The sequence below is a fragment of a genome, unplaced genomic scaffold (genome assembly GCF_019419815.1).
Source record: "Pyrus x bretschneideri cultivar Hongxiangsu unplaced genomic scaffold, Pyrus_bretschneideri_v1 Contig49, whole genome shotgun sequence".
In the NCBI taxonomy this organism is placed as follows: Eukaryota; Viridiplantae; Streptophyta; class Magnoliopsida; order Rosales; family Rosaceae; genus Pyrus; species Pyrus x bretschneideri.
This window is the reverse complement of record NW_025999786.1, coordinates 2,597,918-2,620,550: the sequence shown is the minus strand read 5'-3', so window position 1 is coordinate 2,620,550 and position 22,633 is coordinate 2,597,918. Positions and strand designations below refer to the sequence as shown.

The 22,633-nt window shown below is 36.2% G+C and overlaps 1 protein-coding gene across 2 annotated transcripts; it reads right to left on the bottom strand.

Annotated features, from left to right (window-relative positions):
• Positions 1 to 16,402: 16,402 nt before the first annotated feature.
• LOC103937971 (cysteine-rich receptor-like protein kinase 44) lies at positions 16,403 to 21,172 on the bottom strand. 2 transcript variants are annotated; one of them, XM_048568796.1, is made up of 7 exons: positions 20,510 to 21,171; positions 20,102 to 20,254; positions 19,874 to 19,998; positions 19,356 to 19,566; positions 19,001 to 19,241; positions 17,088 to 17,235; positions 16,403 to 16,951 (listed from the first exon to the last, which is right to left on the bottom strand). In XM_048568796.1, exons 1-7 carry the CDS (start codon positions 21,006 to 21,008, stop codon positions 16,646 to 16,648), a joined length of 1,683 nt encoding a protein of 560 aa, XP_048424753.1. In that variant the 5' UTR covers positions 21,009 to 21,171; the 3' UTR covers positions 16,403 to 16,645. The 2 variants fall into 2 exon arrangements, with proteins under 2 accessions (XP_048424753.1, XP_048424754.1); XM_048568797.1 differs by lacking the exon at positions 17,088 to 17,235 and having other exon boundaries at positions 16,771 to 16,951; positions 20,510 to 21,172.
• Between the last annotated feature and the right edge of the window lie 1,461 nt (positions 21,173 to 22,633).

The following is a 22,633-nucleotide window of genomic DNA, read 5'->3' as shown; positions in this document are numbered from 1 at the left end:
CAGATATGCCGGGAAAATCCTCAGGGAAGCCACCAAACGTGCTAGCCAACTAGAACCTGGAGGGGCGCAAAACAAAAGCGTGAGTGGGCAAAAACAAAGCTTTTCGAAAACCAATTTAATAAACAAGTTCTAACCCCTCGCCGTAAAACCTGTATACTTCCCAGAAAATAAAATATATAAATATAAATCATGCTCGAAAGACGTGCCATGCAATATGTATCTAAGTAATATGCAAGTGCCCAGGAAACATCAAATCAATACCATGTAAACTGTCAGCCGGAGTCACCTAACGTGACCTGTACGGCTGAATCTAGAACTCGAATCTCCATCTCACTAACTATACCTGCACACGAGTAGGAACCACCTAAAGTGGTCTGTACGACAAGCATGTGCACCTAACTTGGATCTAAGATGAGCGTGTGGTGCGGGAGATGAACATCACGTGAAGGACTGTGCCCGACTCTGGGCGGGAGCACTAACACCGGGGTGCAGGTTACGAGCTCTCTAAGTCTCTAGAATCACTACTGAACGTAAATATAAATTATACTCACCTGACACTTACCTGTGCGTCCACGGCACCAATACACATGTATATATATATATAACCAATAATGCACAAACGAATGGCAACCAATAACCATGGCATAATAATGTAAAAACATTTTTATTTCATTTTCTGGGAAACATATAAGTATATAGGTATATACAGAAAACCAAAAGCCCACTCACTGGTAAGTAGAAGGGTCGTAACCCCCTTGCCTCGAGTGACCATGCTCGTCCCCGAGATAGGTCTCACCTATATGCGAAACAACTATAAAAACGTTAATTTTAAAGCACATAATCAAACTTTAGAAATAACATCTCATACATTGCTCAAATGGGGTGCATGAATACACCAACGTGATCTACTCAACCTCAGGAACACCCCCATATTTTTAGAAAAATTTTCCACCGCCGCACGCGCCCCCACGCGCAGGCACGTGCCTGGCACGCTGACGGCGTCAGTTGACGCCGTCAGGAATATTCTGTCAGATTTGACGGAAAATTCCGTCGTCTTCTCCGGCGAGCCTCCGGCGCCGTCGCCGGCGCCGGAAAATCGGGAAAATTTCAAATCGCGATATCTTCTTCGTTTTTCAACCAAATTTCACAAAATTGGTACCAAATTGAAGCTTACAACACGAGGAACAAAATCATACCACTTTCAAGTGCTAAAGTCCACGAAATGTCACCTGGAAAACTCCTCCAATTCAGGTCAACCTCAAAACTCACTATCCCGACGTCCAAAACCTTCAAACGAACCACCCCGAGCCTCCTAGGGACCTCACCAAGCTTCCTACAAGCTTGAAATTCCCTAAAACATGAGAAATCACGTGTGCATGAACAGTACCTCAAATCGGACATCACGAGTTCGACGTGAAAACGAAGGTAACCCTACCTGAAATGGGTATGGTTGGACTCCTACGAGCCTCACGAGCATGGATATGTATTTTGTTTCTTCGATCTGTGAAGGTTTGATGGGTTTGTGTGTGTGTTCGTACGTTGTAAGAAAAATGGGAAGGGAAAGGGAACTCGGGACTGGTGCAGGGATAGGGGGAAAAGGGTGAGGGAGATTATGGGAGTGTGTGTGTGGTCCACAGCCAGCCACACCAACTCAAACAACCACACAACGAAAATCACGCTAGGGGCAAAATTGTCTTTTCACACGTACGTTTTTAACATTTCCGGGACGGGCTGTCACATTTTCCATTAGGTTTGTTGCTAATAATCTATTGTAACCACTCTTTTTGCCATTTTCCAATAGGTCATTCTCTCTAATTTCTATATAGTTTTTTCACATTTGCACAAGTTCAGTTGTCTTTCTTATTATACAATGTAGTTCATTAGTTTATCATTTAATAACTGCAACCGTACGTGCAGCTCTGAATTTTGACGATATAAGTATTCTTATAATTTTAATTTTGACATGTGAGTTTAGCTTACTGATTAATGTTGATTCAGAATTCATGGTTTATTAATTTGATGAAGTTGCTTCGTATTATTTTGGTTATCATATACTGGAATTTGAAATGTCATTTGATTCAAATTTTGCTCTTTTTTTACAAAATAAAGAAAGGGTTCTTGGGGGTTGTTGCCCACAAACTCTCTTTAGGCCAAAGAACAAAGTTAGAAGAATTGCGGTTTGCTTCCGTTTAGTTTCCTCTATTAAGTGCAAATGTGTTGCTAATATACTTGAATTGATTCTAAAGATGGTATATTTTCTGGGTTGTTTTACAAAAGAATTTCCCTTCATTTTGATTCAGATTTTGATGTCCATTACTTCAAGCAAGTTAAAGGAAGGAAATTAACTTTGCAATACAATCTTTCATACAATTTTCAATCCGCAGCAACGCGCGGGTACAAATTTCTAGTATTATAACTATATCTCGTTGTATAGCTTAAGATTTTCTTTGTAAAAAAAATTAAAATGTGTTTTGTAACTACTATCATTTTTTTAATAAAAAAACGAAGTGTTTATCAAACACCCCCTAGTAAAAATAAAAAATAAAAATTAAAAAATAAAAAAAATACTGCTAAGAGGCATGTGACTCCATTTTAAGAGCATTTACACCTTCGTTCGCGAACCTAGGGCGGCCTGCCTCTCTCCTATATAGTTTGTAAAAAACACGCCAAAAAATAAAGAGAGGTCTAACAAAACACTCTCGATACTGTTCACTTTTAACGAAAAATCACATTTATACATTTCCCTGGTACTATTTATTATACCTTTAAAAAGGATTTTTCATTAAAAGATAAATTTTTTTAGACTTTTCATTAATTTTCCTAAAAATAAATGGGTATGTGACCAGCAGTATCCTACTTTAATATGTCATTGACCCAATATGCTTAACATTCTTTTAATCCCTATATCCACTCATATTTAATTTACTCCTATTTGATAACGCTTGGCTTAATTTGGAAAATAATTTGAATATTTCATGCTGCTGCAAATGTGAAAATCCATGTTCGTCGATCTCAATCTCTTAATTTAGTGAGCCTATCCATCTGGTTTATAATTTTAGTGAACCTGGTTTGAAGGTGGCAGACCTCCAATGAAGGTTTATAATAGGGTCGTGGACTTTTGGTGTAGGTTTATAATTTTAGTGAATCTGGGTTGAAGGTATAGTTGGCATTTTAGATCCAACTCAACCCGTTAACCCATTAAACTTGAAGGTTGGTAAACCTCCAGTGCATATTTAATATTTGAATAGAATGACCCATCATCACGAAAAAGAAAGTTTGCTTAGTTGGAATAAAAGTCAGTGGATCTAAACTGGTAAGAAAAATGTCTCAAATTAAACTTAATAGTTGACTCTATTTTTAGACTTATATCTAATTATCTCTAAGAACACTAAATGAAAACTCAAAACTAAATATATTTCCAAATTTTTGTTTTATATATTCTTCTTCATATCTCCCTCTCTCTCCCTCCACCTTACTTTATACATCTTTCTTTTCACAAATATGTTTCCTCTATCTTTAGTACAAAGAATACAATCGCAGAGAAACACTATGGTCTAAATGATTATGTGATTTGTCCAATGTAGGTGTGTTTGATACAGCACTGCAAACAAAGTAGTGTCATTATTGAGACCATGTAGAGTATAAATGGGATCCAACTGCAAACAAAGTAGTGTCATTATTGAGACCATGATTATCTGATTTGTCCAATGTAGAGTATAAATGGGATCCAACTGCAAGAGAAATGTTTTAGTGTGCCAGGATTAAGTGTCGTAATACATTTGTTGAAATTTTTTTATTTTTTTCAAATTTTCAACCAATTGTATCATAACACTTAATATACCAAACTGTATTCCTAATACACTGAAAAATCTCTCCAACTGCAAGAGCTACATTACCGGTTAGGTATAACATTAAGGTTTTAAACGAAAATTTCTAAAGCTTATGTGTTGTTCGTTATCAAGGTCTTCTCCATCGGTTCTTCCACTACTCACGTATACATCGAACAACTTTGACAATGTTCTGTCTATCACTTATGTAGCATACAACATACAAAATTTCACCCATTACATCTAGGCCTAGTAATTCCTGACACGATACGACACAAAATTAACAGGTATTCAGGTCGATACGATTACGAATTGAGTCGTTATCGGGTAGCCCGATAAGCACTTGTTAAGATAACGGGTTGGTTCAGGTATACATGTGGGTAACACGATACACGATAAGCAGAATATTAATTTAATAATTTTATAACCCTACAAAAATAGTATAATAATTATATATATATATATATATATTAATTTAACAATTTTATACCCCTAAAAACTATAATAAATATATATATATATACATTAAATTAACTATAATAATTATAATAATTATATATACTATAATAATTATACCCCCAAAATATTAACTATAATATATATATATATATATATATTAAATTTTAAATTAAATTTTATACCCCTAAAAACTATAATAATTAATATGCATCATGCCGCCCTTCGAAGAAAAGGGGAGGAAAAAATGAAAATTATAAGAAAAGCTAAAAAGGAAACAAAAAAGAGAGGGAAAGATGGAACCTAGTGGTATTTTCAATTTTGGTTGCTACTAGTAGGGTGGGTTTTCCACTGTGGTCTTACAAGTATGTACTTGTTATTGTTAGGATAAGATCCGACAGTTGTATTCCTGACATGTGTACGTCATTTACCTCTCTCTCCCTTTTTTTTCTTGAGAAATTTTTCATTGTAATGGGAACACAAATAGTACACCGTTTTTATAATGGAAGTGGTGAGAAATTTTATTTTTTTTAAGTTATTAACTTTTTATCACACATATCTCACTATTTTTATAATGACACATGATATATTACTCCGTGTACCGGTCAATTATATGTACAAAATAAATAGATTTAAATCTACTTAATATATATATATATATATATATATATATATGCACACACACACACACCATTGATTTGAACTTGATGAGATACGCATTCTACGAAACTAGTTTAAATGATCCAACCGTCAAACATGTTTGTATATACTTCGAGATCGTTACGCCAAAAATTGCAAAAAAAAAAAAACATTCTGAGATCAAGTAACGGGAAAAAACTTTTCGACGGTTATAAAAAAAATCACAATTTAACGGTTATTTTAACTCCGATTTGGATGATTTTTTACAGCTACACTCTTTGACCCTATATGAATACAATGATTGAATTCAATCTTCAATTTAAAATATTTACACTAGTGGATACCACAAAATCTTATGTTATACTTAATGAAAGTATGAATAAACTCTTAAGTGTTAGTGAATGTATTGTTTTGATGGGATACGCATTCTACACACGTTGAAAACAAAAACTCTTTCATTTTGCATATCCTTGCACATTCAATATTTGTAATAGATTAGTAGTGTATGTCTTATTTTTTTTTTATTATACTCTTATTTTCGAGTGTAGATGTAGTTGTTAAATGACAAATGTGTTTTAATGTTTTGAAGTAATATTCATATAGCAATGTGTGGTATGTGCAAATTTAAGAAAAAAAATTCTTAACGGGCGAGTGTGACACGACACGACCCGTTAAGATAACAGGTGTTATACGAACACGACAGACACGATTCGTTTGCCAGGCCTAATTACATCAAATCAATGATAATATATTTTTGTTTAGCAATTAGCATATCGCCATACATGATCTCTTTAACGTATTCAAAATAATTCATTTGCTTCTTTTTTTTGGCAAAGAAGCAAAGAACAAACGCAATATTAGTCACTTCAACTAGTGCATATATATGCGCATTGCTCTTGCTTTGTATTTGCATGGCTACATGCCAATGGAGGACCCAAGCTGAAGACAAGGACCTTTCATCTCTGCTGGGATATTCCGGGATCCGAGTCCACTGAGACACAAATCTAGCATACTTTTCCGCTTCCCACGAATGGATCCCAGTTAAAATTTTCGTTTTTACCATGCTTATTTTTTTGGGGTTTTAACGCTTGGGTTATGTTCTTTACATTCATATGAGACTAACCTAGAGCTGAAAGTGATAGCTCTAAAGACCTAACTAGAATATGTGAATTGTGGAAAAGCTTGCGTTTCTTGGGAAGAATGTACAAAGACTGAAAAGCCCATGAAAATCCCAAGTATATTCTAATATGAACATCTCTTGATTTTCATCTAATTATCACGTAGATAATTAGGAGGTTAATATCCTCATGTGGGTGGAATATCCTTTGATATTTATTTATCCCATAAGATAAATCCTACATCTCCCACTCACCCACATAGGGTGTGGCATAGTCTCAATCAATACACCTAGTTCACATCCATTCTAGTCTATCTCCTCATACAGGAAATGGGATGCGTGACCTCGCGAGAAAGAACATATATAACCAAGAGCACTACCATTAAGCTATCACTAAACTAACAACAGTGCATAACTTGGAAGTTCATCGCTTTACGCCCAAGACTGTTTGTCACACACCAGACTTGACATTCTTTATCCCTTGTTATGTAATAGAAAACAATGTCATGTCTCACAAGTATCATGTATCCATGCCTTATGTTTGATAACAAATATCAAAAGACGCTGTGCAACTAATGAATCACATGACATGGTGTTTTCTTTGAACTATCTTCCTTAAGCTCTCATGTCAGTCTAATTTGATTTAACTGCTTGCCTAGACATGCCTCTTGGGACAATAGCTAACTTGACCGTCTTAGATAAACATGCTAAAGTAGCGATCATTAAACCTCATCTTTCTAACATAGACTTAAGTGGGGATCAATTCATCACTCCCATTATCAGTCGGTTATAGCACATATAGTCTGATTTGTATGCTATGGTGTATCCTCATTTCAATGAGTGTGTCACATGTCCATTGGACATACACCATGCAAATATTAGTCTAGTTGCTACATAAACGCCTAACCTGAGTCTTCTACCCTAGTCGCCTTCTTGGCGCCCACCTAGATACTCATATCCAGCTTTACAAGCTTTCACATAAAAGGTACACATGTCCTTTCGAATTTATTTATAGTCTTCCAACAGTGGTATCAGAGCCACTCACACACTCCTTGCATGAGATATATATATGAATATGCCATGAATGCTTGTCTTTAAAATTTTTGTTTTTGCCATGTTTTTTTTTTTTTTGGGTTTTAACACTTGGATTATGTTCTTTACATTCATATGAGACTATGTTTAAAATTTCGTAAAGAAAAACCAAGTGGTTGGAGAGATAATTGAAACCCTAGTTTCGTAATAGTATGAAAACGAATTTTTTCAAGGTTTTTGCGATCCTTTTTTGATGAGGTTAGAGTTGTTTTTTTATTTCAACGAAGAAGACTTAATTGTAGATGGTAATTTGATCTTTCTAATGACATAAAATATGCATAAAATGGATGCATATTCGCTAAGTTACGGTCTCTGTAAACAGGCCTCGCATGAGTGAAAAATCTGAAAATTCCAGATTTTTTGGAAGAAGATGATGAGCAATGGTTCATCTCTTCCACTCTCGGCCTAAGCAAGTACGAGTACATCCCTAGGCTTTCGTGGATGTTAACTACACCGTTAGATTCATCTCAAGGAGTTCAATCCAATGAAGGTCAAAAGAACGACATCGGACCGCCAGAAGGCAGCACGTGTGTGTCACACGCCACCCACGGCGAGTGGGTTTGCGCAATATTAATTAATTATTAAAAAATATTACTTTTGCACCGCCACTTTGGGCCGCGCGTGGGCCGTGTTTTTGGAACATGGTTGGCGAGTGAATCATTGTGGTTCACTGACCTACATAAGTGTATATTTAGGTTTGGTATTAGAGACGTGTTTAATTTACTAAAATTTAAGGAAACGTTCATAATTAACCTTTAAAAATTATTCAACACATGCCAAGATTTTAGGAAAATCAAAAAGAGATAATGTCGATCAAATTTGCTCATGTTGATTGAGCATTTAAATTAGAAAGGAATGTTCTTTAGGAGAATATTTAAAAAAAAAAAAAACCTAATTAATAAAAAAAATAATGAAATTAGACTAGGGTTCACCAATGGTCACCTCTTATTTGATGTGGTGTCTAGGAAAAATCTTTAATGAGACACTTTGGGTGTCAAAGAGGTTCGGTTTTTAAAACCTTCGCGCTGCCAGCCCTCCCGGATTTAACCTAGCCGCACTCACGGAGGCCCACATGTTGAGCCCGTTGTCTAAAAACCCTAATCGTTGTGCACTCAATTGGATGTTGCATGAAAAATGGATAAGCTTAAAACATAATAATGTTTAAATTAGATTTATTTCGAAAATAATTAGAAAATATGATCTTGACTCTTATAATCAAATGGTAATTACGAGTGACTTAGCGGATTTTTCAATTTCAACGTAGGAGAAAAAGTAAAAAAATTTTCTAATGAGTTTTTGAAATAAATAAATGTAAGATGTGCAATTAATAATGTCAAAATTATTTCACCCTTGTAGAAAAAAGTGGTTGCCAAAAATGTTGTTGCTGATTTGACCAAAGGAGAAAAGCTGGTTGGAACCAACAATGATATTTGGCATAAAAGATCCAATATCTTCTCAACGAACAAGAGCTCTTGGAGCCTTTGGAGGCTTCGGTGGATGAGCCTGATCTTGAGAGATGGGACCACTACTGCTCAGCATATCGCTAAAGTAAGGTTTCATGAATCTTGGTTCAAGAAAGATCAAAGTAAGCGATTTACTATGTTAATCAACATGCGTGATGTTCTTATTGGTGAGTATGAAGGGTAATCGACCGCTAAGAAGATGTGGGACCAGCTAAAATTTGCTTTTGGTGGAACCTCAACTACTAGGCTAAGAAGTCTAGTGTTGAAGTTTGAGGTTTACAGGATGGATCCTAAACACTCTGTATCTAAACATCTTTGGAAAATGTCCAGCATGATACAAGATTTGAAAGCTGCTAGGAGTATCCTCACCGATGAACAGCAAGTCCAAGCTATGATTAGGTTCTTCCCAGACTCATGGGATACCCTTAAATAGATCATGACACACAATGATTAAATTAAGAACTTTCATGGCATCTCGCGTCATGTTGAACTGGAAGGTGAGCGCCGAGTGGTGACCTAGAGTATTGCCTTTTTGACGCAAGGTGGGTCCAAAAAGGGTAACCAGTTCAAAGGAAAGGGTAAGACCAAGTCTGAGAAAAAGGATGCAAAGCTTACTCCTAATTCTAAAAAGATCAAGGCCCACAGAGGTAAACATGGCAAGAAAAATGAATCCAAGTCAACGTGCTTTAACTGTAAAAAGAAATGACACTTCGCTCGTAATTGCACTGAGCCAAATAGAAAGGTAATCCCTAACCTAAATCTATCATTGTTTGTGTATGTTCGCAAATACATGTTGCTCACACGTCCGACAATTAGATTGTAGACACAGGTGCAACCAAGCATGTGACGCGAGATAAAAGCGGGTTCGAAAATTTATCAAGGCTTTCCAGAAAAGTCCCACTAGGTGTACGTGGGTGAAGGAAGTCGTACAGAAGCTTTAGGAGTTGGTTCATAGTCGACTTTAACTAAGCATTGGGTGTTAACTACTTTTACTGTCTTGCACGCCCCTCGAATGCAATTTAATTTACTTTCAATTACTGCATTTTTATATGAAGGATATTGTTTTACTTAAGCCCCGTCTAGACTTGTAATCTATTTGGATTAAGTTGAAATAGGATATGGTTCAATAAAGAACGATTTTGTCTGCTTGGATATTGATTCTTGTTCTTCTACTTCATTAGTAACTGTTGTTAAACATGTTAATTCTGAAACATGGCATGCTAGACTAGGGCATATAGGGCAGGATAAAATGACAAGGTTAGTTAGAGAAGGCCTGTTGGGGTCACTCACTAATGTTAATATGCTTATCTGTGAGCCTTGTTTAGCTGGAAAAGTAGTTAGAAAGCCTTTTGGAAAGGCTGTTCGAGCTACTCAACCGTTAGAGTTAATCTACTCTGACATCTGTGGACCAATGAGTGTGAAAGCCCGTCATGGCGCCTATTATTTTCTGACTTTAATTGACAATTACACGCGATATGGTTATGTGTACTTGATCGCTCATCGCTATGAAGCTTTAGATTGTTTCAAATGCTTCGTAGCTAAGGTTGAGAATCAAAAGGGAAGACTGTAAAAGCTCTTCGCACTAATCGTGGACGTGAGTATTTGTCTGACCAATTCAAGGTTTTTTGTGAAAGTAAGAGGATACACAGCCAACCTTTTGTTCCTTACACACCACAACAAAATGATGTTGCTAAAAGGAGAAACAGAACTTTATTAGACATGGTCATGTCTATGATGGTGCAGGAAAATCTCCCCATATCTTTTTAGGGTGATGCATTATTGACTGCAACATATATACTTAACCGTGTGCCTTCAAAGACAGTTCCCTCAACCCCATATGAACTTTGGAATGGTGTAAAACCCAATCTGGGTAATTTGCGTCCTTGGGGTTGTGTTGGATTTGTTCATAATCAATCACATAAGTTTGGAAAGTTGGGTACTAGAGCAAATAAACATATCTTTATAAGATATTGTGAAAATTTGAAAGGTTATGTGATGTGATGTATCGGTTTTTACACGAACGATTCACCCTGGTGCTAAGATAGAGAGTAGGATAAGACATTTGTGTCCTTAACGCATTGGACTGCAAGATCAGACACGTGTATGTAGAACATACCAATATGCACAAGGTAAACGTTGCCTTAGAAATGTCTAAGATGAGACTTAATAGATGTCGAACATGAGATTTGTTTCATACTGAAGCTTGTAAAGCTGGATATGAGTATCTAGGTGGGTGCCGAAAAGGTGACTAGGCTATAAGACTCAGGTTAGGCCCTTGTGTAGCAACTAGACTAAGATCCGTATGGTGTATGTCCAATGGACATGTGACACGCTCATTGAAATGAGGATACACCATAGCATACAAATCATATTATAGGTGCTATAACCGACTAATAGTGGGAGTGATGAATTGATCCCTGCTTCAATCATTATGTGATCCACAAGGATTCTATATGATTCCACCCTTATGCCCTTTGAACTAAGGTCCATGTTAGAAAGATAAGGTTTAATGATCGCTACTTTAGCACGTTTATCTAAGACAGTCAAGTTAGCTATTGTCCCAAGAGGCGTGTTTAGGTAAGCAGTTAAATCAAATTAGACTGACATGAGAGCTTATGGAAGACAGTTCGAAGATAACACAATGTCATGTGATTCATTTGCTCTGCGACAGTCTTTTGACATTTGTTATCAAACATAAGACATGGATACATGATACTTGTGAGACATGAAATTGTTTTTTATTTCATAACGAGGGATAAAATATGTCAAGTCTGTTGTGTGACAAAGAGTCTGGGGCATAAAGCGATGAACTTCCGAGTGATGCACTATTGTTAATTTAGTGATAGCATAATGGCAGTGCTCCTGGTTATGTACGTTCTTTCTCACGAGGTCGCACGTCCCATTTCCTGTATGAGGAGATAGACTAGAATGGATGTGAACTAAGTGTGTTGATTGAGACTATGCCACACCCTATGTGGGTGAGTGGAAAATGTAGGATTTATCTTATATGGGATAAATAAATATCAAAGGATATTCCACCCACATGAGGATATTAACCTCCTAATTATCTATGTGATAATTAGATGAAAATCAAGAGATATTCATATTAGAATATACTTGGAATTTTCATGGGCTTTTTAGCCTTTGCATACTCTTCCCAACCACTATATAAGGAGGCTTTGGAGAAGAGAGAAAACACAAGAAACACAAGCTTTTCCACAGATAAAATATTCTAGTTAGGTCTTTAGAGCTATCACTTTCAGCTCTAGGTCTTGGGAGGCGAAAACCGAGGGGCAACTCGACATACCGTAGCCAACCCGACGACTTACAAGGTTCTAGACGTGCGCAGAGGGTTAGAGCAGTTGTTCGTATTTGTAGGAGCGTGTTGAGATTCAAACTTCCTCATAAAAAGTACACAGTCCTTTCGAATTTATTTATAGTCTTCCAACAGGCTACATACAAATGAAGGACCCAAGCTGAAGACAAGGACCTTTCATCTCTGCTAGGATATTCCGGGATCCGAGTCCACTGAGACACAAATCGAACATACTTTTCCGCTTCCCATGAATGGTACCACAAAATAATCGTAGAGCACATACATACGTACGTATGCATGTACGTACATAGTTTGACAATAGGGCATAAAGCTTAAAAGAAAGTATAAAACTACGATAGAATGTTGTGCGGCTTATATCAGTATGTATGTCGATAAGATTGACCATTTTTCTCTACAAAGTATTGACCCAAATTCACATTTAAGTTCTGAATACTATTAATTTTAAAGTTTTTTTTTTTTAACAATCGATATTATCTACATTAAGGAGAGGAGGTACACTTAACCTCTCAACGAGCTAGCAATAATGTGGTTTAAATTTTCCTTTAGCGAGAATCAAACCTAAAACCTTTCACTTACAAGTAAAGAGGAATACCACTTTCATGTCGACAAATAACTGGGTCAAACTATGTACGTATATACGTACATTAAAGAAATTTCACAATTAATAATGAATAGTATGACACGTGGACAAATACTTAGATAGGTTTTCCATCTTATAATACGGCAAGTTACAAGAAAATGCTTTGTAAAAAAATAAAATAAAATAAAAAAATAACAAAAGTTGCTTTGCAAAGCTTCTTAATATTTTAAGTTCATTAGTAAATGGCTGGGTTTATATTTGAAATCAGTGGAACTACAGAAACCAACAATTACACTACGTTAACTTCATTAGTTCTTACTCTTAGAAGAATATAGATATACACTTGCAAACAGAGTGGAGAAGGCACTAATCAAATTATTAAAGCATATCTAGTTCTGGTGGGTATTTTTAAGTGATCAAGATAATGCATGCCGGAATTGGATTTGCTTCAGATCATAGTGTTCAGAGCTTAGGGATTAAGCAATTTGGGCCGCACAAATTAAATCCAATTATTTTCATTAACTCATTTTACTGACTGACCTCACACAAATTAACGATTTTAATTTTTTTTTTCCACATAATGTATGGCTCATATCGCTTGATTCCTAAACTCCGGATACTAAAATTCAGAACGAATCCAAATCCATGCATGCCGACCATTTTATAATGCAGCAAGGCCCACACAGCACCAAGTCACCAATATCGATTAAGTATAAATTAGGATATGACTCCACCACTTTTAAAAATGTTTAATTAGCAAGCCGGCCGGATGACTCAAAATCTCCATAACACGCTGATTACGGATTAAGACATGCAAAGCACGCTCGGGGTTCTTTTCTTTCCCAAACAACTAAGAAATTTCCGTGTAACGAGTTATCATCAACGTTACAATTCAATAATACAATATCACGTGTAAATTTTTTTGTATATTATATTATATTATTGACCGAAACACTATATAATTGTAAATCCGTTTGATGTAAGTTATCTCTAGACAAACAAATAATAAAAATCTTGAATCCGGATTCTCTTTGTGAGGATTCCAAGAATCCGTGAATTGTGTTCGTTCATCGTACATGGTGTGGTCATATTTAAATTTTTTTATTTAAAATTGAACACAATCAATACCTGATAAAAATTGACCGCACAATATACGATGAACGGATACGATTCACGAATTCCTAAAATCTTCACAAAAATGATCCAGAGAGGATCCTGTTGGTAAAACCTTAACCCTAGGATATGTACTGAAGGGCCCCACACATATATCATGGCAAAAAAGGCCCACCCAACAGCCCAACAACATCCCACTCCACTGGCCCTCATGATTCCCTTTCCCCCAATGTGACAAGCCGAAAGCAGCCTTCCAACACTACACACAAGCGGCAACCACACTCAACCCATCATACATGCATGAATGCAATGCACCCACTATCCATTTATTCATACCACTCAATCTCCACCGTTGATTTCTTCTCTCATGGTATAAATACCAGGAAGCTTGAGAATGGGGCTTTCCCTATAGCTAAAAAATTAGGTTCTATTTCCCTATAGCTAGGCGCTTTTGACATGGAGAAGAGCAAGTCATTCCCTGAATACAGCGCAGCTCACTCCAGCGAGTTCGACTTCCGGGAGCGGTCGAACTCGTACAACTTCAACGGGCCAACCCAGAAAGGAAGCGGTTTTGCAACATCAACGGATCCAGAACTCCAGAGGAAGAAGAGAGTCGCCTCATACAACGTGTTTACTATGGAAGGTAAGGTTAAAACAAGTCTAAGAAACAACCTCAAGTGGATCAAGAATAGTTTGTCACTGATGTTCGTATGATGGATGAATCCGGAATTCATAACACAAGCCTTTCTTGTAGTCACTAGCTTACTTGTTTCTTGGTTGTTACGGTTGATTTCGTCTGTCATGGTTATTATTTGGTAGTCAGATGGGAAATCCCCAGCAAATTAAGATCAAAGATGAAAAAACTTGAAAAAAAGGGTTGTTTCTCTCAATGCAAAATTGCACTAGGACTACGGTGATATTATGTTGGTGGCGGCCTTAGGGTGCGGCCATTTGAATTGTAATACGTTTTGTAATAATAGATCCATCTAATTTGACATGGCAAAGAATTAAATCGCAAGGGAAAATCATTATAGATTTATGTTTGTTCTCAATTTTAGTCATATTTCTTATTTCCGTCAATTGAACTAATAGAATTAGGCAAGGGGAATCACTACAACAAAAAACCTCGCCAGATGAAAATTTTTTGTCGGCTCAAAGCTGATTTTGTCGTCGTAGTCTTTAGCCAATGGAAGTTTGTCAGGAAAGATTAGTCGGGCAAAACCTGTTGCAGGAAGCCTAAAACGACGAAAATACAAGTCCATCAGGCAAAATAGAGTTAGTCTAACTAATATACTCGTCGAGCAAACGTGAGTTGACCGAATTGACCTGACGAAATCTTCATGCCTGACAAGAGCATCTCGTCGGACAAACTCTAACAAACCAAAAATAAAATATAAATTTTGCATGACGGGCCGACAAATCAGAGCTAAAACGACTGTTAAATCGTGATATTTTATTCTAACCATCAAATGATTTCATCCCGTTACATAACCTCTGAATGTTTTTTTTGGGTAATTTTTGGCCTAGAAGATCTCAAAGTATATGCAAACATGTTTGATGGTTGGATCGTCGAAACTTGTTTCGTAGAATGTGTGTCCCATCAAAATAAGGGATTCCAAGACATTTAGAGTTTAGCCTATACTTCCATTAAGTAGAATGTAGGCTTTTTTCATCATATTCTTCTAGGGTTGAGGATTGTATTTGTAAAAATCAACAAAATTGGAGAACAAATTACTGTTAAATCTTCATTTTTCATTTCTAACCTTCAAATGATTTCGTCCCTTTACCTATCTCCAAATATTTTTTTTGTGGTGATTTTTAGTGTTAGAGATCTTGAAGTATACGCAGACATGTTTGATAGTTGGATCATCGAAACTAGTTTTGTAGAATGTTCGTTCTGTCAAGGGGAATCACTAAATAAAAAACCTCGCATGACGAAAATATTTTGTCGGCCCAAAGTTGATTTTGTCGTCATAGCCTTTAGCCGACGTAGGTTCGTCAGGAAGGATTAGTCGGCCAAAACCCGTTGCATGAATTGACTCGACGAAATCTTATTGCCAGACATGAGTATCTCGTCGGCCAGCAAAAAAAATAAATAATGTAATAAACTTGACCCAACGAAAAAGATATTGAGCTAACTCTAAGAAACTAAAAATTAAAAATAATATAAATTTTGTGGGATAGGCCAACAAAATCGGAGCTAAAATGACTGTTAAAATCGTGATTTTTCATATCTAACTGTCGAATGATTTCGTCCCGTTACCTAACCTCCGGATGTTTTTTTTTTTTGGGTAACTTTTGGCCTACAAGATCTTGAAGTATATGCAAACGTGTTTGACAGTTGGATCGTGAAAACTAGTTTCATAAAATGTTTGTCCCGTCAAAAGAATGGATTTCAAAACTCTTAGAGTTTATACTTCCATTAAGTAGAATGTAAGCTTTTGTTGTATCCATTAGTTTAAATATTTGTAAAATTTTCAACAAAAACGTAGCTACAACGACCGTTAAATAGTGATTTTTCATGTCTAACCGTCGAATGATTTTGTCTTGTTACCTAATATCCGAATGTTTTTTTGGATGATTCTTGACGTAAGAGATCTCAAAGTATATGCAAAAATGTATATCCCTTCCAACTACTAATTCTAGTATTACCATTAGAAATCTTATGTATGTGCGCTGCGAATTCTCCCAACATTGGGTCAAGATGCATATCTATGACATACTTACTTGAGTTGAAGTCTTTGAAATGCTTGATATTCTGTAATCAAGAACACGAAGGACAAACTTAAACTAAAATAATTACAAACGAAGACATGCACTAGTCTAAAACATTACAAATTTAGACATTTTGTTACTTTACTCTAACAATAAATAATATAAAAAGGTTCAACAGTTTAATTGTCTAACTTCGTAATTCATTCTCAGTTTCACAAAAAATGTCACTTGAACAAGAAGTATGTATATAGGGGTTGAATGCGAGACATAGGCTGTATATACAAGCATATAATTTATAATTTATCCCTAACGGGGAAGATCATCAGAAATTGTTAAACCATTGATGGTGCAACTCTTAGCAGCTAGTTGATCCTGCATATTTGCATATCTTCCTGTAAAAAATGCCGGTCGCTCAGGTTTGGGAAGACTAATAGTTTCAGTTTTCAACATTAAAACAACTGATGACATGGTCGGCCTACTGTTTGCATCCTCTTGAACACACAATAGTCCAATGTGGATGTATCTCAAAACTTGATCTAGCCTGCATGAATCTTTCGACAGTATTGGATCTATCAAATCCAACCCTTTTCCTTCATTCCATGATTGCCAAGCCTGTAAAACAATAATTTTTAAGGATGTAATTATAAAATGGTATACTACTCTAATCTTTGATAGCTTAGCCAAATAATAATTTGGGAATAATGATGTATATATAAATAATTCTTATACCAAGTTATTAAATGCTTACGTGTGCTAGAAGTGTAGGAAAACGGCAGTTAAAGCCTAAAAAGTTCTTTCTTCCCGTGATGATCTCAAGCAGGAGTATACCAAAGCTAAAGACGTCTGATTTTACTGAATATATTCCTTCTATTGCATACTCTGGAGCCATATAACCACTTGCATGTACAAAATTAATGCGTTGAGACTTTGTAGTTAGAAAAAACAAATATATTTTAGGGTTAGTCTATGGTACTTTATTAAAACAATAAGATACAAGTACTCTTTAATTTTAATGTTAATATTGTAATTCAATAACGTTCAACACAATTGTAATAGGATGTGATATCTACACACCATATTTTACTTCTCACATACCTTTTTAATTTTCGGCCGTCAGATCGGATGAATTGAAAAATATCAACGAACATAAATTATCAAGAGATGTGTGAGAAGTAAAATGAGATGCGTGGATAGCACACCTCTTGTAATATACTACATTGATAGTGTAATCTAATTTCCACACAGTAACTGACAACCTTGGTAATCTAACCGTTGGTAATTTACACATTTGTACAAAAATAAAATTAAGCAATGGTATAAGGTAATTCATTAAACTTAAATCTATGGTCTAAGATAATTCTTAACGTTTATGATTAAGAAATTTTTTTGAACTTAATCAATAGTCTAAGATAATCCTTAAATTTTTATTCAAAACTGTATCTAACACTAAGATCATTTGTTGAACTTAATCAATGGTCTAAAATAATTTAAAATATTATTATATTAAAGGGTACTGGTACCTTTATTTTTTAATAGTGTAAATCGCCAAAATGGTCCTTGAGATTTGCATAACTCATCACTTTGGTCTCTAAGATTACAAATCGATAAAGTGGTCCTTGAGATTGTCCACCATCCATCATTTTGGTCATTCCGTTAAAAACTCCGTTAAGTGTCCCGGAGCTCTTGGCCGAAAGTTTGGGCAATTTTCAAAGCTTCGTAACTCAATTGTTTCTTAACCAAATTTGACCCATAATATATCAAAATGAAGATAGGAAAGTTTAGAATAAGATTATACCTATTTCGAAGCCCAATGGTTGCCAGAGATGGCTGGAAAATAGCCTCAAATTTGATTGGTCTGAGTGAAAACTTGAAAACTCGCCGGAAACTAGGTGAAATTTAAACGTTCATAACTTCTTCAGTACACAACGAAATCAAGTGATTTAAAAACGAAAATCATACTTCTCGACTCGACAAAAAGAATGGTACCTTTTTTTACGGCTAAGTCGCCATGGTTTGGCCGGAAAACAGCTCGAAAATGGCTAACTTGAGACCAAAACAGACACTTTCGAGCCGTTTTCTGGCCAAACCACCGCGAGTTAGCAGTCAAAAAAGGTACCATTCTCTTCATCTCGTTGAGAAGTATGAATTTCATTTTTGAATCACTTGATTTCGTTGAGTACTGCAGAAGTTATGAACGTTTAAAGTTTACCCAGTTTCTGACGAGTTTTCAAGTTTTCAATCGAACCAGTCAACTTTGAGGCTATTTTCTGGAAATCTCTAGCAACCATTGGGCTTTGAAATAGGTATAATCTTATTCTAAACTTTCCTATCTTCATTTTGATTTATTATGGGTCAATTTGGTTAATAAACGAATGAGTTACGAAACTTTGAAAATTTGTCAAACTTCCGGCCAAGAGCTCCAGGACACTTAACGGAGTTTTTAACAAAATGACCAAAATGATGGATGGTGGACAATCTCAGGGACCACTTTTATCGATTTAGAATCTCAGGGACCAAAGTGATGAGTTATGCAAAGCTCAGGGATCATTTTGGCGATTTACCCTTTTTTAATGAGGTACCGTAAGATCCTCCTATTTTATATGTGAAGATATATAAGTTGAAACTTAAATAGGATCAAAGGTTATATAAATTGAAACTTACAGAGTTCCGACGACTCTTTCGGTATTTCCTTGAGTTTGACCATCAACTCCAAACATTTTAGCCATCCCAAAATCTGATATTTTTGGATTCATTTCACCATCTAACAAGATGTTGCTGGCTTTTAAATCACGATGTATAACTCTAAGCCTAGAATCTTCATGAAGATACAAAATTCCTCGAGCAATTCCTCCTATTATCATGCAACGTCTCGACCAATCCAACTGTTCTCGTTGCTTGGGTTCTGCATGGGTAACATTTATCAAGGACATGATAAAATTTACAGCCAATCACACACACACCACATATATATTGTAATTAACAAAGGAAAATATTTGGTCAAATGATATTCACTAACCAAATAGAAATTTGTCAAGACTTTTGTTGGGTACATATTCATAGACAAGTAAGGTTTCTTCTCCTTCCAAGCAAAATCCCAGAAGCCTCACCAGGTTTCTGTGTTGAAGTTTGGCTACCAATACCACCTCATTCTGAAATTCTTGTACACCTTGTGTGGAGCTTTTCGATAGCCGTTTTACTGCTATTTCATGTCCATTACCAAGTGTGCCCTACAATATGTAATGTGAACTAAGCAGTAAGCGTTGTAAATACTATTAATTATGTAGTATAATATGTAATTCAAACTAATTAAGGTCATTTAGTCAATCAATTATAGTAAATAGATAGACAGTTCATAATATATATATTTTGACCATTTAGTTTTATACAGTTCGATGCGTAAAAGTTCACATGTTTTTTTGTTGATTTTTGCATGAATGTTTTTTCACATAGCGATGATCAGGAACTATTTTCGCGTAGGAATGCCTCCATAATTTTGTGGAGTGAAGGATCTCATGCAAATAAACATTTTCATACCTTGAAAACGGCACCAAATCCTCCTTCACCTAATTTGTTATCATCTGAAAACTTGTTCGTGGCAGTTTCAATAGTTCCCAATCTAAATTGCAATGACTCGACAGTTTTCTTCATATCATTACCAACTACAAACATTGACTCAAAAGATTAGATGTCTTAAATAAAAAATTTATTAAGAAATTGAAGTAATATATAAATACTTTTCAAATCTTTTTATTAAGTAATTACCTTTTTTCTTTTGTCGTTTGGAGTGGTATCTCTCTTTGACTGTTCGAAGTCTCTTGCGAAAGAAGCATCCGGCCACAACCACAACTAACGAACAGAAAGCAACTGAACCAAGAATACCAACGATGATTATCATCGATGAGGGTTTGCTGCTTCCTGTATGAATACAAAATTATAATAAATATATCTCTGGGCCTACCTAACAATAATCAAAGAGCTAATCGATTTTTATTTTGATTATTTGCTATAAGAATCATCTTTAAAGGAGAATATAAAAATGAACGATTCATATTATTACGTCGTGATATGAAACTCAACACGGTGATTTGTGGCATATGAAATTATATACGAGGGTACCAATTTTTATCAGTCACAAGAATTGTAGAAAGCTTGAAGGATATCATCATTTACCAGATCTGTTTGTCAGCAAGCTTGGCAGCGAAGGAGGCGGCGAAGGTGACAGCGGGGGCGAAGGCTTAGGCGGCAAAGATAACGGTGGCGGTGGTGACTGAGGCATAGGCGGCAAAGATATCGGTGGAGGTGACTGCGACTGCAGAGGAGACGGCGACTGCGATTGCTGAGGGGGCAGAGACAGCGATTCCGGCGACTGCGAATGCAGAGGAGGCGGCGGTGGAGGTGACTGCGACTGCGGAGGAGGCGGCGACTGCGATTCCGGAGGAGGCGGCGACCGCGATTTCGGCGACTGCGACTGCGACTGCGGAGGAGGCGGCGACGGCGGAGGCTGATTACCTGACGACGATCTATAGCAGTTGCGGTCGTATCTGTTGCAGGTGGCATTTGAAGAGGCGCCGCGGGTGTTTATGGGACCGTTTGAAGAATTCAAGCTAGTACCGGGCAATGCAATAAGAAGTAAGGAGAGAAAGTAGAAAGGGATCATGTCACGTTGCATGGAAAAACCACGGGGTTTTGATAAGACGATTAATTTGTTCAAGTTTTGCTAAAATATCCAAGTTACAAGTTCATAACAATGTCAGTGCACACGACGCTTGACTGACCTGACTCGTGAGTCAACGTGGAAGCAAATTAGAATCAACGAGTGGATAATACTTGCACAAAATGAGTGGATAATATTTGCATTCCTTGGAATGAGCTCATTATGCTTTACAAATAATATATTTTGATTGTACAAATTTTATAATCGACATGCATGCATATATGCATGGCATGCTCGAGATTCTATTCTATTTTCAAACAAGTGAGAAAATTTTACATGGAACGAGCTATCATCAGCATTACGATCTAATAATATTATTTTTTTTATTTTTTGGAAAACCTCGACAGTACAAGTGAAATTTATTGATATGAAAAAAAAAAATTACACCTAGTCAGGAGGACATAAATCTTACCCCTTATAAAGCAAAAAAAAAGAAAATACAAGAAAAGAGGGCAGGGGATACACACCTTACCCATTTTGGAAAAGAAAATACAAGAAAAAAAAATGGGGGACATAGACCTTACATCTCTTGAAAAAGAAAATACAAGAAAAAGATTGGGTGGACATAAGCCCAAACCCCTCTATAAACCTAAAAGGTAAGAACCTGCAAGACAAGCTGCAAAACGAAAAGAAAAATTAAAAAAGATTAGGTAAAAAAGAAAATCACAAATCAAGAAGTAGAGACAAATCTGCAGGCTGACATGCTCAAGAAATCTAAGTGTAGAAGAGGAAGAATCCTTACAAGAGGAGCGGCATGCCAAACAAGTGAAAACGAGAGAAGCACTAGATTTGCTAATTTGTTAACAACTGCATTCCATTCTCAAAATATATGAATATCGTGGGAAAATTTATATATATTACTGACCACAACGCCTAGTCACCAACATCGATTGAATGAGGATCTTCTCCGTGTGATATAAGTTATCTCCAGACAAGCGGACAAATAATAAATACCTTAACCTTAGGTTATATACTGAAGGGTCCCACACATGACTCAAAGCTGTTGTATTGGGTCCACATCCAACCATGTGAATCACGGATTTGGATCCAATCCGATTCAATTTTGGAGATTCTAGTGATTTTTATAGGTTTAACTGTTCATCGTATATTTTGCGGTCAAAAAATATTTTGAATTTTTTATTTAAAATTAAACATAAATAGTACCTAACGAAAACTGATCGCATGATGTACGATGAACGGTTGGAATGTAAGGATTTGTAGAGAATCCTCATCCGTAAACCATGACATAAAGGTCCACCAAACAGCCCAATCCCATCACACTCCACGGGTCCTCATGATTCCCTTTGCCCCAAAGTGACAAACCGAAACCAGTGTTCCAACATCACACATGGGCTGCAACTACATTCAACCCATCATACATGCATGCAATGTACCCACTATCCATTTATTCATACTACTCAATCTCCACCGTTGATTTCTTCTGTCATCGTATAAATACCATGAAGCTTGAGAAACGGGCTTTCCCTATAGCTAAAAAATTATCTATATACTAAAACCTGGTGGAATGCACAATTTTTTGGCTTCTTCAAGATGATACATGAATTGGCGATTTTACCCAT

Bases quoted from the DNA above. Each gene is read 5' to 3' on its own strand.
- LOC103937971 (XM_048568796.1), bottom strand. From the start codon at position 21,008: ATGCAACGTGACATGATCCCTTTCTACTTTCTCTCCTTACTTCTTATT. The intron at 19,999-20,101 runs GTAATTACTTAA...CAATGTTTGTAG, and splicing joins CAAACGACAAAAGAAAAAAG to TTGGTAATGATATGAAGAAA. The intron at 19,242-19,355 runs GTTAGTGAATAT...TTACCCATGCAG, and splicing joins TCTTGACAAATTTCTATTTG to AACCCAAGCAACGAGAACAG.